The sequence below is a fragment of the Mobula birostris genome, chromosome 20 (assembly GCF_030028105.1).
Source record: "Mobula birostris isolate sMobBir1 chromosome 20, sMobBir1.hap1, whole genome shotgun sequence".
In the NCBI taxonomy this organism is placed as follows: domain Eukaryota; kingdom Metazoa; phylum Chordata; class Chondrichthyes; order Myliobatiformes; family Myliobatidae; genus Mobula; species Mobula birostris.
Window position 1 is genome coordinate 57,158,497 of NC_092389.1, and position 16,256 is coordinate 57,174,752.

At 48.0% G+C, this 16,256-nt stretch overlaps 1 protein-coding gene across 1 annotated transcript; it reads right to left on the reverse strand.

Annotated features, from left to right (window-relative positions):
* Positions 1-2,116: 2,116 nt before the first annotated feature.
* Positions 2,117-10,747, reverse strand: LOC140185220 (uncharacterized). Its single transcript, XM_072238609.1, has 2 exons — positions 10,719-10,747; positions 2,117-7,868 (listed from the first exon to the last, which is right to left on the reverse strand). The coding sequence occupies exon 2, from the start codon at positions 7,119-7,121 to the stop codon at positions 5,220-5,222; it is 1,902 nt and encodes a 633-aa protein (XP_072094710.1). The 5' UTR covers positions 7,122-7,868; positions 10,719-10,747; the 3' UTR covers positions 2,117-5,219.
* Between the last annotated feature and the right edge of the window lie 5,509 nt (positions 10,748-16,256).

A 16,256-nucleotide genomic window follows, 5' to 3' on the forward strand; every position in this document is an offset into this window, starting at 1 on the left:
GAAGGAATGCTTCTCCACCACTAGGGAAACGTACTTCACTTGTTGTACCAAAATGGCATTTCTTTCTGTAACAAAATGGAACCTGTATTGCATCGGAGTGCTTTGCTAATAATCTTGGTGCAACATGATGCTGATGGTACCTGAGCACTTGAGTGCAGAACCGCAGCTGTGTTACTGGAAGAATGCCAAACGTTGATTCAGCAGACAACAGAATGCACCTTGTCCTTGAACTTGTGTCCAAAGGGGTGATGGTATTGTCTCTTTTTGATAAAGCTATTACCAGCACCTGGGCAGTGCTAGTCTTCCCTTGCTGCAAATAAACATAAAAGCAATTATGATTGATCCACTCTGAGTTAATTGTTGTTCGTTACCAGACATGGTGAAAAGGTGCTTAACACCATCTCCTACCTGGACACTCACTCTTACCTGCACCCGCACCTTACTCCCCACCACTTCGCATCTCAACACTATACATCAATTCAGTAGAAACTGAAATACCCATTCCGTCCATTGAGTCTTCTCCACCATTCGATCGCGGCTATTGGATGTCCCCTCTGAACCCCACGCTGCTGCCTTCTACCAGTCACCTTTGACACCCTTATTAATCAACAATTCACTATTTACTTAGTTTAAGTCCACTACGCCACTGGTGTTTGGGGCAGCAATGAGGAGATTGCAGAACAGGTTCACCAGGATGTTGTGTGGATTGGAATCGTAACCTACTGTGTAAGGAGAGTTCGGATAAACTTGGGCTGTTTTCTCTGGAGTGGAGGAGCTCAGGGTGACCTGATAGAAGTTGATCAGATAACGAAAGATCTCGATAGAGTAGATAACTGCCACTTTTAATCTTCTGGGTCACAATGTCAAATACCAGAGAGCATGCATTTAGACAGATGAGGGACCTGTGAAATTCATTGCCACGGACGGCTCAGAGGCCAAGTCATCCTGTTTGGATAAAACATACATTGATTAGTAAAGTCATCAAAGGTTAAAGGGTGCAGGCAGGAGAATGAGGTTGTGAAGGAAAATAAAAGACACTGGGACAGGTACAGCAGAAGGAAACTTTAGAGGGAGGCATGTCAAGCACAGACAGATGGGACAGACTCAGATAGAGGTTCTTGTCTGGCATAGAGCAATGGAGCTGAACACCGGTTGATTTTCCACTCCTGGACCTTCACAGAGATTATTTCTCATCAGTACAAGTTTTAAAAACAATACGTTTCAATGTTCAAGTTCAACTTAAATTTATTACTGATGTTAACCAGATGCTATCAACAATTCAGTTTCTTGTTGGCAAGGCAACTCAATGCTCACCCCCAGCCTGGGGTAGGGAATGGGACCAATTCCAGAGGGGGACGGTTGGGTGAGTCTGAGACTTTGTGAATGAGCCCTAACACCATCCTCCTCATTCCCCTTATCCCTCCCCAGTCCCCTCCCTCACACTCCACTGCATATGTTTGTGTGTGTCTGAGAGAGAGAGAGAGACCTGTCCGCCCACTTCACCTTCCAGCAACCATGTCCCCTCTACCCCAATGCAAACTCCTGTACATACAGTAATCCTTGCGGGCTCAAATGATCCAATAACATTATGCCCTCCCTCCTGCACCAAATCCTTAGACACATGTTAAACTGTATAATCTTCCTATTCTTGGCATGTGGCACAGATAACGGACCTGTGGTCACAGCCCTGGGCGAGCTGCCCTTTAACTTAGCACCTCACTTCCTGCAGAACCTCGTTACTCTACCAGCCCATATGGGTACCAATGATATGGATCACGACCTTCACTGTTCACCCTCCTGAGCAAAGCTGAGTGCTCGGCCGGAGATAACCCAGACCTGGAGCACACAGGAAGCTACATACCATCCTGGAATCTCATTCTCGCCAACAGAACATCCAGTAAGTTCCCTTAGCTAATGATTCACCAATGACCACAGCTCGCCTCTTCTCCACCCTCCCCTTCTCAGTCTCAGAGCCAGACTAAGTGCCAGAGACCCTCCTGCTGTGACCTTCCTTTGCCAGGTTATCCTACCATCTGTAACTGTGACCAAAGTGATATATGTGTTGTTCAGGGGGATGGACACAGGGGTACACTGCACTTGCTGTCCCCCCACCCTTTTCCACTTCGCAACTGTCACTCAGTTTCCTGTGGCGTACAGCCAGGTTACAACTACCTCTCTATATGTCCGACCTATCACCCCTCCAGCCTCCCGAATGACCTGGAGTTCATCCACTTCCAGATCCCACTCGTTAATGTGGATTGTTCGGAGCTGAAGCTGGATGCCCTTCTCACAGGTGTAGTTATCAGGGACACAGGAGGGTCTCCTGCCTTCCCACATCCCGCAAGAGGAGCTTTCCACTATCCTGCCTGGCACCTTGACTGTTCTAACTGAGCAAATGTGAGGAAGGGGGCAAAAAAACTTCCACCTCCAGTATAATGTTGCCTTCTCTGTGCGAAGGCTGTCCTGACTGAACCCTCAAAGAGGTAAAGCCTCAAAGTCTCCACTCCAACTCTGCCCAGTCCAGCATCGGCCACTCCATTTGCTGTTGCCTAACGTTGGCATCTTCTTGTTAATCAATCCTGACTGTTGACTGGCCACTGGTGAAAGCTCAAAAATAACCTGCCCTGAAACCACTGCCTTTAATGCTCAATTGTCGAACTTGAGTGAATTGTGTCCTCTCAAACTTCTGATCTCTTCGATTAATGATGGGTCAAAGCCCGGCAGGGTGACACAAGGATGAGTGACTGATTGAAACCCATCCCACATTCAGATCAGGTGACCACCCTCACCATAGTGTGAACCCACCACTGTCTCTGCAGTGTGGATGAGTGTGTGAATGCCTTCCCACAGTCTGAGCAGGACAACGTCCTCTCACTGCTGAAAACAGTCTGGTGTGCAGACAGGCGAGATGAAAGTGTGAATTCATTCCCAGTTGGAACAGGTGAACGGCTTCTACCCAGTGTGAACTCGCTGATTTCATTCAGTTGAGATGACTGAGTGAATTCCTTCCCGCAGTCTGAGCAGTTGTACAGTTTCTCCCCTGTGTATACGTGCAGAGTTCATTCAATACCGGATGACGGGCGAGACCTCTCTCAGAAAGGGGTATCCTTGGTCACTCCAATAGTGTTGTAAGTAATCCTGGAGTAACAAACATCAGCCTCATCAGTCCAAAATGCATTTTCATGTCCCAGCATCTTCTCAGTTAAGTTTAATTTCCATTCCTCAGACCTTCCGGCAAGTTCAGGGGTTCCTGTCCTCCAAAACGCAGCAAGACAGGTTTGGAGAGGGGGCACCACACAGAGCTGTATTTGAGTGCTCGCAGCATAAGAAATAAAGTGGATGGTCTTGAAATTCAGCTAGATTAGCAATATGACGTTGTGGCCAAACCTGAAACTTGGCTAAAGGATGGCTGCCACTGGGTAAAAGAGAGTTGAGAATAGATATACGACCAATAGAAAATGATACGGGCGATGTTGTGATGGGAGATAGGGATGGCAGAGGAACTGAATGCGTATTTTGCATGATTCTTCACGGTGGAAGACATCTGCAGTACTGAATATCGGACATTCAAGAGTGTCAGGAGAGTGAAGCACATGCAGTGAAAGTTACAGCTGAGAAGGTGCTCAGGAAGGTTAAAGGTCTGAGGGTGGATAAATCTCCTGGACCTGATGGAATGCACCTTCAAGTTCTGAAGGAAATAGCTGGAGAGATTTCGTAGGCATTACTAAAGATCTTTCAAGAATCGATAGATTCTGGCATAGTACCTGATGACCGGAAAATTACAAATGTTACTCCGCTATTTAAGAAGGGTGGGGGGCAGCAGAAAAGAAACTACAGACCTGAAAGCCTGACTTCAGTGGTTGGGAAGTTGCTGGAATCGATTGTTATGGATGAGATTACGGAGTACCGGGAGGCACATGACAAGATAGGCCAAAGCCTGCGTGGTTTCCTGAAAGGAAAATCCTGCCTTACTAACCTACTGCAATTCTTTGAGGAAATTACAAGTTGGGTAGACAAAGGGGATGTAGTAGATGTGGTATACTTGGATTTTCAGGGGCCTTTGAAAGGTGCTGCACATGTGGCTGCTTAGCAAGATAAATCTCATGGAATTAGAGGGAATTTACTACCATGGTTGGAGCATTGGCTGATCAACAGAAAACAGAGTGGGAATAAAGGGATCCTATTCTGGCTGGCTGCCGGTTACCACTGGAGTTCCACTGTAGGCGGTGTTGAGACCACTGCTTTTTACGATGTATGTCAATGACTCGGACTGTTGGATTAATGGATTTGTGGAAAAATTTGCCGATGATACAAAGGTAAGTGGACGAGCAGGTAGTGCTGAGGAAACAGAGTGCTGGCAGAGAGATTTAGATAGTTTCAGGGAATGGGCCAAATACAATGTTGGAAAGTGTATGGTCATGCATATTGGTGAAAGAAATAAACAGGCAGACAATTACTTAGATTGGGAGAGAATTGAAAATGCAGAGCTGGAAAGAAACTTGGAAGTCCTTGTGCAGGATACCCTAAAGGTTAACCTCCAGGCTGAGTCGGTGGTGAAGAAGGTGAATGCAATGGTGGCATTCATTTCTCGAGGTACAGAATATAAGAGCAGGGATGTGATGTTGAGGCTCTATAAGGCACTCGTGAGACCACACTTGGAGTATTGTGAGCAGTTTTGGGTTCCTTATTTTAGAATGGATATACTGACATTGCAGGGGGTTCAGAGAAGATTCATAAGAATGATTCCAGGAATGAAAGAGTTACCATACGAGAAGCATCTGTCTTCTCTTGGGCTGTATTCCCCGGAGTTCAGGAGAACAGTGGTCGGAAGGGGAATCTCATTGAAACATTCTGAATGTTAAAAGCTCTGAACAGATTAGATATGGGAAAGTTATTCTCCATGGGAGGGGAGTCTATGACAAGAGGGCACAACTTCAGGATTGGAGGACATCCATTTAGAACGGAGATGAGGAGAACTTACTTTTCTCAGACGGTGGTAAATTTGTGGAATTTGTTGCCACAATCAACTGTGGAGGCCAAGTCATTTGGCGCATATAAGGCAGAGAGAGATAGGTTCTTGATTAGCCAGGGCATCAAAGGGTATGGGGAGAAGGCAGGGGAGTGGGGATGACTGGAAAGAATTGGATCAGCCCATGACTGAATGGTGGAGCAGACTTGAAAGGCCGAATGGCCTACTTCTGCTCCTATATCTTATAGTCTTAATTGAGTTGTCTAAGTGAATCCTTTCCCACATTCAGAACAGGTGAGTGGCACCCCCCAGTGTGAATTCGCTGATGTATTTTAAACTCAGACAACCGAGTGAATTCCTTCCCACAATCTGAGCAGGTGAGGAGTTTCTCCCTCGTGTGAATTCGGTAGTGGCTCACAAGTTTGGATGACAGAGTGAATCCCTTCCCACATTCAGAGCAGCTGAATGGTCTCTCCCCAGTGTGTTCTCGCTGATGTACCTTCAGTTGAAATGACCGAGCAAAACCCTTCCCACATTCAGAGCATCTGAATGGCCTCTCCTGAGTGTGAACAAACTGATGTTTCTTGAGTTGAGATGACTCAATGAATCCCTTCCCACATTCAGAACACGTGAATGGCCTCTCCCCAGTGTGAACTCGCTGATGTACCTTCAGTTGAGATGACCCAGTGAATCTTTTCCCACATTCAGAGCAGCTGAATGGTTTCTCCCCAGTGTGAACTCGCTGATGTAGCTTCGGTTGACATGACCGAGTGAATCCCTTACCACATTCAGAGCAGCTGAAAGGTTTCTCCCCAGTGTGGAATCGCTGATGCACCTTCAGTTGAGATGACCGAGTGAATCCCTTCCCACAAACTGAGCAAGTGAGTGGCCATTCCCCGGTGTGAAGTCGCTGATGTTCCTTCAGTTGAGCTGAATGGGTGAATCCCATCCCACATTCAGGGCAGATGAATGGTTTCTCCCCAGTGTGATCTAACTGGTGTGTCAGTAGTTGAGAATGCCGAATGAATCCTTTCCCACAGTCTGAGCAGGTGAACGGCCTCTCCGCAGTGTGAACAAACTGATGTTCTTTCAGCTGACTTGAATAGGTGAATCCCTTCCCACATTGTGAGCAGATGAATGGTTTCTCCCCAGTGTGAATTCGCTGGTGTTTCAAGAGCTGAGATGAAGAAATGAATCCTTTCCCACATTCAGAGCAGCTGAATGGCCTCTCCCCAGTGTGAACTCGCTGATGTATCTTCAGTTGAGATGACCGAGAAAATACCTTTCTACATTCAGAGCAAGTGAATGGCTTCTCCCCAGTGTGGACTTGCTGATGTTCCTTCAGTTGACATTGCCAAGTGAATCCCTTCCCACATTCAGAGCATGTGAATGGTTTCTCCCCAGTGTGATCTAACTGGTGTGTCAGCAGGTGAGAATGCCAAATGAATCCTTTCCCACAGTCTGAGCAGGTGAACGGTCTCTCCGCAGTGTGAACAAACTGATGTTCTTTCAGATGAGCTGAATCGGTGAATCCCTTCCCACATTCAGAGCAGATGAATGGTTTCACACCAGTGTGAATTTGCTGGTGTTTCAAGAGCTGAGATGAATGAATGAATCCTTTCCCACATTCAGAGCAGCTGAATGGCTTCTCCCCAGTGTGAACTCGCTGATGTACCTTCAGTTCAGATGACCGAGCAAATCCCTTCCCACATTCAGAGCAAGTGAACGGCTTTTCCCCAGTGTGAACTCGCTGGTGTCTCTGTCGATTGGACGAGTGAGTGAATCCCTTCCCACAGTCTGAGCAGGTGAATAGCCTCTCCTTAGTGTGAACTCGCCGATGACTCTGTAGTGCAGAAAAGCGAATGAATCCCTTCCCACAGTCTGAGCAGATGAATGGCCTCTCCCCAGTGTGAAGTCGCTGGTGTGTCTGGAGTTGAGAACGCTGATTGAATCGCTTCCCACAGTCTGAGCAGGTGAATGGTCTCTCCCCAGTGTGAACTAACTGATGTTGTAGCAAGTCGTTTGACTGAATGAATCCCTTCCCACAGTCTGAGCAGGTGAATGGCCTCTTCCCAGTGTGAACTCGCTGGTGCCTATGTAGTGTGGACGATTGAGTGAATCCCTTCCCACAGTCTGAGCAGGTGATCGGCATCTTTTCCGTGTGAACGAGCTGGTGTTCATTCAGTTGAGATGATTGAGTGAATCCTTCCCCACATTCAGAGCAGGCGAATGATTTCTGCCCAGTGTGAACTCGCTGGTGTCACTGTGGCGTGGTTGAGTGTGTGAATGCCTTCCCACCGTCCGAGCAGGTCAATGTCCTCTCACTGGTGAATTTTCTGATATACCTTTAGCATCAATAACAGAATGGCTTCCCGCTTGCAGAACAGGTGGAGCATCTCACTATGGTGTGAACTTGCTGACGTATCTTCAGACTGGATGACTGAGTGGTTCCCCTCCCTCACACAGAGCGGGTGAATGGCCTTTCCCCACTGTGAACTCACTGGCGTGTCTGCGGGTAGCCTGTGAGTGAATCTCTTTCCACACTGAGAGAAGGAGAATGATATCTACTGCGAACAATTCTCTGGCAATTCAGAAAGTCAGATGTTTGAATGCCTTGTACGATTGATGCAGTTGAAGAACTGATCTCCAGTGAACATATGCTGGAGTGTTCCCAGCTCCTGGTTCCAGTGAATTTCACAGAGTAAAAACAGAAAACTTCATCTCAGAGACAGAATACATTACCAGGTGGGATGAGATATTTCTTCACCTCCAAGAATCAACACCAGATGTGCTGGTGTTGCAAAGAATAAATTTGGTCGCTCCTTAAATATCCAGACAGCAAAACTGATTTGTTGTTGTGTTTGAGATTCCCATACACAAGTGTTCTGCCATTTTAAACCTGTAAAAATATTTGCAAAAGACATCAATGGTGAAGGACAATATTTCAGGAGAGATTTCAGTCTGTGTTGAGAACATAAGAAATAGGAGCAGGAGTCGGCCATCTGGCCCTTTGAGCCTGATCTGCCATTGAATAAGATCATGGTTGATCTGGCCATGGACTCATCTCCACTGACCTGCCTTTTCCCCATAACCCTTAATTCCCCAACTACGCAAAAATCTATCCAATCTTGTCTTAAATATATTTACTGAGGTAGCCTCCACTCCTTCATTGGGCAGAGAAATCTGCAGATTCACCACTCTCTGGGAAAAGCAGTTCCTCCTCATCTCCATCCCAACTTCCCCCAAATCTTGAGGCAATGCCCTCCAGTTCTAGTCTCATCTACCAGTGGGAACAACTTTCCTGCTTCTGTCTTATCTATTCCTTCCATAATTTTACATGTTTCTATATGATATCCTGGCATCACAATTTTACCAACTTCAACACAAGTTGGGGGTACTCAACCCCAGGATACTGTGGGAAGTGAGGGAGGAAATTGCTGCGCCTCTGGCGATGATCTTTGCATATCAATAGGGAGAGGAAAAGTACCAGAGGATTAGAAGACACTGTTCCCTTTTTAAAAAAGGGAGTAGAGATCAGCCAGAAAATTACAGACCAGTGGTTCTTACTTCAGTGCAGGGCAAGTTGTTGGAGAAGCTCCTGAGAGGCAGGATTTATGAGCATTTGGAGAAGCATAATCTGATGTGGGATAGTCAGCATGGCTCTGTCTAGGGCAGATCATGCCTTACAAACCTGATTGAATTCTTTGAGGATGTAACAAACACACTGATGAAGGTAGAGCACTGGATGTTGTGTACATGGCTTTCATGAGACTTTTGATAAGATTCCTCATGTGAGGCTCATTCAGAAAGTAACGAGGCAAGGATCCAAGTAGACCTTGCTTTGTGGATCCAGAATTGGCTTGCCCACAGAAGCCAACGGTGGCTGTAGATGGTTTGTATACTGCATGGAGGACGGTGACCAGTGGTGTTCTGCAGGGATGTGTTCTGAGACTCCTTCTCTTTGTGATGTTTATAAATGATCTTGATGAGGAAGGAGAAGGGTGCTGATGACACAAAAGTTGAGGGTGTTGTGAAGAGTCTGGACAGTTCTCCAGAGGTTACAGCAGGATGCAGATAGGATGCAGAACTGGCAGATGGAGTTCAGCCCAGATAAGTGTGCTGTGGTTTATTTCGGTACATCACATTTGAAGACAGAATACAATATTATGTTGGGACTATTGACAATGTGGTGGATCAGTGACATCTTGTGGTCCATGTCAGTTTTACACTCAAAGCTGCAGTGCTGATTGACATTGTTGTGAAGAAGGCCTTCATCAACCATGGAACTGAGTTCAAGATCGGTAAGGTAATGTTACAGCTATATAAGACTTTCTTAAAACCCACACAGTACAGTTACCTCATTACAGGACGGATGTGGATACTATGGAAAGACTGCAGAGGAGATTTACAAGGATGTTACATGGAATGGAGAACATGCCTTATGAGAATAGTTTGAGTGAACTTTGGAGCGACGGAAGATGAGAGGTGACCTGACAGATGTGTATAAGATGATGAAAGGCATTGATCGTGTGGATAGCCAGAGACATTTTTCCTAAGGCTGAATTGGCAAACACGAGGGGCATAGTTTTAAGGTGCTTGGAAGTAGGGTTAAAGGGGATGTCAGAGGTAGGTTTTTCACACAGACAGTGGTAGGTGCATGGGATGCACTGCCAGCGATGATGGTAGAGGCAGATACCATAGAGTCTTTTGAGAGATATGTACATGGAGCTCAGAAAATCAGAGTGCAACGTGGTTGGGAAATCCAAAGCAGTTTCTAGAATAGGTTACATGGATGACACAACACTGTGGGCCGAAGGGCCTGTAATATATTGTAGATTTCTATTTCTATACGCAATCATCTTCTAACAAGGCACAGATCAGACATTCTGAGTGACCATCAAATTCTCTGACTGTATTCCTGTCTGTGTGAGAATGGGCTATTTCTGACTTCAGTCAACCTAAAACTTGGCTCAATATGTCTCGGTCATTTGGTATTATTTCAAGTTCTGGTCATGCTCCACAACACTACAAAGAGCACTTGTTTCCACATGTATGATCTTGGAGATTTACTAATTATTTGGATCGCCTCCCACCAGCTGATTGACAGTGAGGAACCCATCGATGGCAATGCCAATTAATATAAAGTGGAGGGCAGTGGCTATTCTCATTGGACTGCGGCACTTTTGTGATATAAAAGCCACAAGTCACTTGTCATCGAGGCAAAGGTGTTTCATATCGTTATTTACTCGGAGAGAACTAAATCTGACGGAAGGTTTTATTTCCATACAGCTCTAATTGACATTCTCACTGACTGGAAGGTAAACTCTTCAACCGAGATTAACTGGGAACTATATTTTTGTTCCGAGTTACTAATCCTCGGATTTACATAGCTGAAACACGGCAGTGTTTGGGAGATACATTCGCTCCCATTTCCTTCGACTGTACGGGAACAACGCTTGGTAGCATCATCCATGGCTGCCTCTTTACCCAGAAGGCCCCACGATCGAGAAACCTAACTGTCAGCCACCGAACAATAAAGCGATGCGCATGCGCTACAGAAACGGCGGCGGCCCAGCGCTCATCAGCCGAAAGCCTGGCGGCACTGGGTACGGATCGTGGGGCTGAGAAAGAGGGAACGGACCGGGACTGTGCTGGGGTGCAGGACCAGTGCGCCAGGAGCTCACAGTAATAGCCAGTCAATCACGTTTCAGACGCCGCTGATTAATTCCCCACCGGAGACCCCTCCTACCTGCGGCCGGTCTTTGTGAGCCTCTCGACCACGGAGCGCATGCGCGATATTTGGGCTTACCTCATACCTCTGCGCATGCGCGTGTGAGCAAACGGAAGAAAATCTGCAGATGCCGAAATCCAAAACAACAGACGGAAAATGCTGGAGGAAAGTCAGGGAGGAAGACAGCAACTATGGAGAGAAGTGAACAGTCGGCGTTTCAGATCCAGACCCTTCTTCAGCACTGGAAAGGAAGGGAGGGAGTCAGAATGTGGGGCAGGTGAGGTGATAGGGTAAACCGGGAGAGGGGGAGGAGTGAAGTGAAGAGCTGGGAAGTTGATTGTTGAGAGATAAAGGGCTGGAGAATAATAATAATAATAAATACTCTATTGATTCCGAGTGGGAAATTCATTCGTTTCTGCAGCAACATCTAAAAGCACAGCAAGCAGCGGGCTGACTTTACTGAAAATAAAGTACAGAATAATAATATACACAATAACACTGTATCAGTGTGCAATAATAATGTACAAAACAACAATGCAGGGACTATTGAACTGTGATGTGTGTTCACCTGTCGCAGAAGATTTTTGTTACGATCCTTGTGAGGGCGGAGCTGAGTGAGTTTGTTCAAAAGGGGTCGGGGGCTTTGCTGCCTATTCAGTAGGTCATGGAGAGGATGTTCCGGTTGTCCATAATCGATAACAGTTTGATCAGTGACATCCACTCCAACATTCACTCGAAAGAGTCGGGGTTGTGGCCAAGGATGGATCCAACCTTTCTGATGAGTTTATTTAGTCTTTCCCAACGTAAAGCAGCGAAGAAGACTGCACTCACTACAACAGACTGGTAAAAGATCTGCCACATCCTGCCTCACGTGTTCAAGGATCTGGGCTTCATTAGAAAATAGAGTCTGCTCATCCCCTTCTTTTAAACAGCCTTGGTGTTGGTTTTCCAGTCATGTCTCTAGCCGAGGCGAACACCCAGGTCGTTGTCCTCCTCCGCCATCGCAACTTCTTCTCCCAGAATGTACCCAGGACTCATCACAGTCCTCTTCCTCCTAAAATCTATCACCATTTCCCTGGTTTTGACCACGTTCAGGAGCAGTTGATTCTTCCCTCACTATTCCACAATCCTGTTAAACCAGCCCTCTGTACCCCGAGTCCTGCCCATCTCTGATGCACCCAACTACGGCAGAGCCATCAGAGAACATCTTTAAGTGGCCAGACTCAGAGTTGCACTGAAAGTCTGAGGTGTTCAGTGTGAACAGAAACGGAGACGGGACAGTCCCTTGTGGTGCTCCAGTGCCACTCACCACAGAACCACCCAGCGGTACAAACTGGGGTCTGTCTGTCAGGAAGGCAGTAATCCAGGAGATAGTGAATTTGTCTACGCCCATCCTTGCTCAGACAACGTGGCTGGATTGTATTGAAGGCATTAAAGAAATCAAAAACAGTGACTCTCACAATCCCACCAGCATCATCCCGGTGGGAGTGAGCTCGCTGCAACAGGGAGATGATGGTATCATCTGCTCCCTCATGAGGTTGGTAGGGAAACTGTAGAGGGTCCGAGGAAGTCTGGACCAGCCTCTGCATCACCTTCATCATATGAGATGTGAGGGCAATTGGTCTGTAGTGATTGTCCTCATTAAGTTCAGATAATTACCATACTGGGTAAGGGACCAAGGCAGGAATTATTCCACATCTTTTCCTGACTCGGTCTCAGATTGTCAGGGTGCACCAAAATACCAGACAGCAGGCTCGTACAGGCTTTCAGTACCCTGGGGATGATACTGTCGGTGTCAGCAAATGTAGTCTCTCCGGCTGTCTCCTACCCTGACCTACATTCACTGTCCGTCTCCCTGATGGCCTCATCTACACGGGGTACACCGAGATACAGCTCCTTAGAGACCGTGTTAGGGATCTGGAGCTGCGGCTCGATGACCTACAGCTTATTGGAGAGAGTGAACAGGGGATGGAGCGGAGCTACAGGGAGTCAGTCACCCCGAGGCTGCAGGAGTTAGATAAGAGGGTGACGGTCAGGAGAGCGAAGGAGAGAGCTCAGGTAGTGGAGGTGTCCCCTGTGGCCTTACCCCTCCGTAATATTTTTCTCGTTATGAATACGATTGAGGGGATGACCTGACAGGACGAACATGGCGATCGGGTCTCTGGCACTGAGCCTGGTTCCGTGGTGCAGAAGAGAAAGAGGAAGATGTGAAATGCGGTTGTCAGTAGGGGATCCCATAGTGAGGGGAACAGACAGGAGGTTCTGGCAGCCTCATAGAGATACCCGCATGGTGTGTTCCATCCCAGGTGCCAGGGTACAGGATGTCTCGGATCGAGTGCAGAGTATTCTGAAGGGAGAGGGTGAACAGCCAGAAGTCTTGGTACCAATGGCACGGGTAGAAAAAGGGAAGAGGTCCTGAAGAGAGAATTCAGGGAGTTAGGTAGGAAGCTCAAATGCAGGACCTCTGGTGTAGTAATCTCAGGATTGCTGCCTGTGCCACCTGCTAGCGAGCGCAAGAATAGGTCTCGGCCTACGCCGATGACGTACTCCTCATGATGACAGACCCCTGTGACCTGCGGAGGATGCGCGAGTGCCAAGATGTTTTCTCGGCGGCATCCTCCGCCAGGATCAACTGGGCGAAATGTTCCGGACTCTTAGTAGGCCAGTGGCAGGTGGACTCCCTGCCGGAGGAGATGAGAGCTTTTGAGTGGAGCACCAGACGTCTTCTCTATCTGGGAGTCTACCTGAGTCCTTCTGGGGAGACCTGGCTGGCGAACTGGCAGGACCTGGAGACAAAGGTCATGGCCCGGCTAGGGCGCTGGTCAGGCCTTCTCAGGGTGCTTTCCTATCGAGGCAGGGTGGTGGTCATAAACCAGCTGGTGGCCTCCATGTTGTGGTACCGGATGGTCACCTTGGCCCCCCCGCCCCTTTTGTCGCAAGAATGCAGAGGAAGCTAGTGGACTTCTTCTGGGGAAACAGGAAGCACTGGGTCTCTGCAGCGGTTCTGAGTCTCCCAGAAGGAGAGGGCGGACAGTCGCTGGTGTGTGTACGCACACGACTGGCGGCTCTCCGCCTCAGGACGCTGCAGAGATTCCTGTACGCCGAGCACCCTCCCAGGTGGCACGTGTTGGCGACTTTCTTCCTCCGGAGGGGCTGCTGTCTTGCCGAAGATATGCAGCTACCACCGGCGGGCGTCAGCCGTGCTGCTTTGCAGAGGCTGCCCGGCTTCTATCAGGACCTACTGAGAGTCTGGAACATGGTTGCCTCAGGCCGGGAATCCCCTCCTCTGGCAGAGGGCGGGGTCCTGGCCGACCCTTGCCCTGTCTCAACGGATGTCAGTGCGGCTCAGGTGTGTGGAACGACTCGGGCTGAGCTGCTCGTCGGGCCCAGGCCCCGCAGCCTTACCAGAGAGACGAATCCACACAACTTGAGCCGTCTTTCATCAACACCCACAATCCCATTCAGGGATGCAGGCAGGAGATACCTTTATGGGCTGCTGCTCCACACCCTCCACTTCCTAGCATTTGTCCACCGTCCCGACACGCCATGGCGGTCGGTCTTTCCACCTGGAGGTGAGGGGGGTCCCCAGTGGAAGTCCCTCTACAAGGGAGTCCTTCCCATGCACCTTGGGGATCTCGGCTGGAGGGTGCTGCATAAAGCGGTGCCCTGCAATAAGTTCTTTAGTTTGTACACGGATCTCCCAGCCGCGTGTCACTTCTGCGGGCTGGAGGAGACCGTGTACCATATGTACGTGGAGTGTGTGAGGCTGCAGCCCCTTTTCGCGTATTTGCGTGGGCTGCTTCTCGCCTTCTGGTTGCATTTCAGTCCCACCCTATTCATATATGGTCATCCAGTAAGGAGGGGGGCACAGAGGGATGAGGATGTCCTTGTCAACTTGCTCCTGGGGCTGGCGAAAATTGCCATCCGTGGCTCCTGGAAAAGGGTGGCAGGAGGTTCTCCCCGGGTGGACTGCCTGGCTATGTTTAGGGGGTATGTTCGAGCCCGGGTGAACATTGAAAAGGAATACGCACAGTCCACGGCGACCGTCGAGATGTTCCGGGACCGTTGGGCTCTGCGGGGTGTAAATGCCATCATTGATGAGGATGGCAATATACTGGTTTAACATGTATTGTCTGTTTGTAGTGTAGTAAATGTGTTATTCACTGGGTTTGTAAATATTGTATAGCACCGACATTTGTAATAAAGAATTTTGAAATTAAAAAAAAAAAAAGAATAGGATGATCAGGCGTATTAATGTGTGGCTGAGAGACTGGTGTAGGGGGCAGGGCTTCAGATTCCTGGATCATTGGGGCCTCTTCTGGGGGAGATCCGACCTGTACAAAAAGAACGGGTTACACCTGAACCCAAAGAGGTCCAATGTCCATGTGGGCAACCTTTAATAGGCTGTTAGAGAAGGTTCAAACTAATGTTGTAGGGGTGTGGGAACAGAGCGATAGGGGAAAACAGAAATAAATCAAAGATAGCGTGCAACAGAGATAATCGAAAGAACGGGCAGGAGATGAGGCATAACCACAGGGTAGATGAGTTGAAGGGCAATAATGACATGGTGCAGTTAAAACAGAAAGCAACAAATACTGGACTGAAAGTGTAATATTTGTCTAGCCCCCGGCAAGCCTCAGGGTCGCTCAGCTCGCTGTCGTCCAGGGAAACAGCCCTCGGCCGCCAAACTGGGTAATTAGTTTGTGTGGATACTGTGTGATGTACCCCACCCCACCCAAATAACAGACAATACACCAGATACAATTAAATGAATTACAGTTTATAGATATTATTGGAATTATATAATTAATAGAGAATAAAATATAAAAGGAAAATAAAAGGCGCCACACGTATCAAAGTGCTATCTCTTCGTGCACAAACAGTTGGAGCTCAGGACCCTCCTTCTTCACCCCGTGATCCCCTCAGACCACCTCGACCTGCCGCCTGGGATCAACAACGGTGGTCGACCAGACGCTCCACACGAGTCCGTCTCCATCTCCTCTCCTCTCCTCGCCGAACACCACGGACGTCGGACTCCTGATCGGGGTCCGACACCGTTAGCCGACTCACAGCACCTTGTCCATCCTCGCTCTCTCTCTCGCGCCTTCTGCCCAAAAACCCGCGCATCACAATAACTTACAGACACACAGAAAGAATAACATCTATCCCAATTGGTTCGTAACATCCTCTTATCAATAACATTATCCAACCAAACTGCTAGCGGGTGGACTTTCTCAGCAGATAATATAACAGAGAAGCCACTTCAATTATAACATAAAAAAGAATCATTGTAATTAGCCTACTCAGTAACATAAAAGAAGAAACCCCTTACATATGAATGCACGGAGCATAAAAATAAAATGGACGATCTTGAAATTCAGCTACAAATTGGCAAATATGTGGCCATCTCTGAAACATTCAGATCAGGTGAACAGCCTCTCCCCAGTGTGATCTGACTGGTGTGTCAGTAGGTGGGATGATTGAATGAATGCCTCCCGACAGATAGAACAGGTGTATGGCCTCTCTCCAGTGCAAACTCGCTGATGTTTCCTTTGA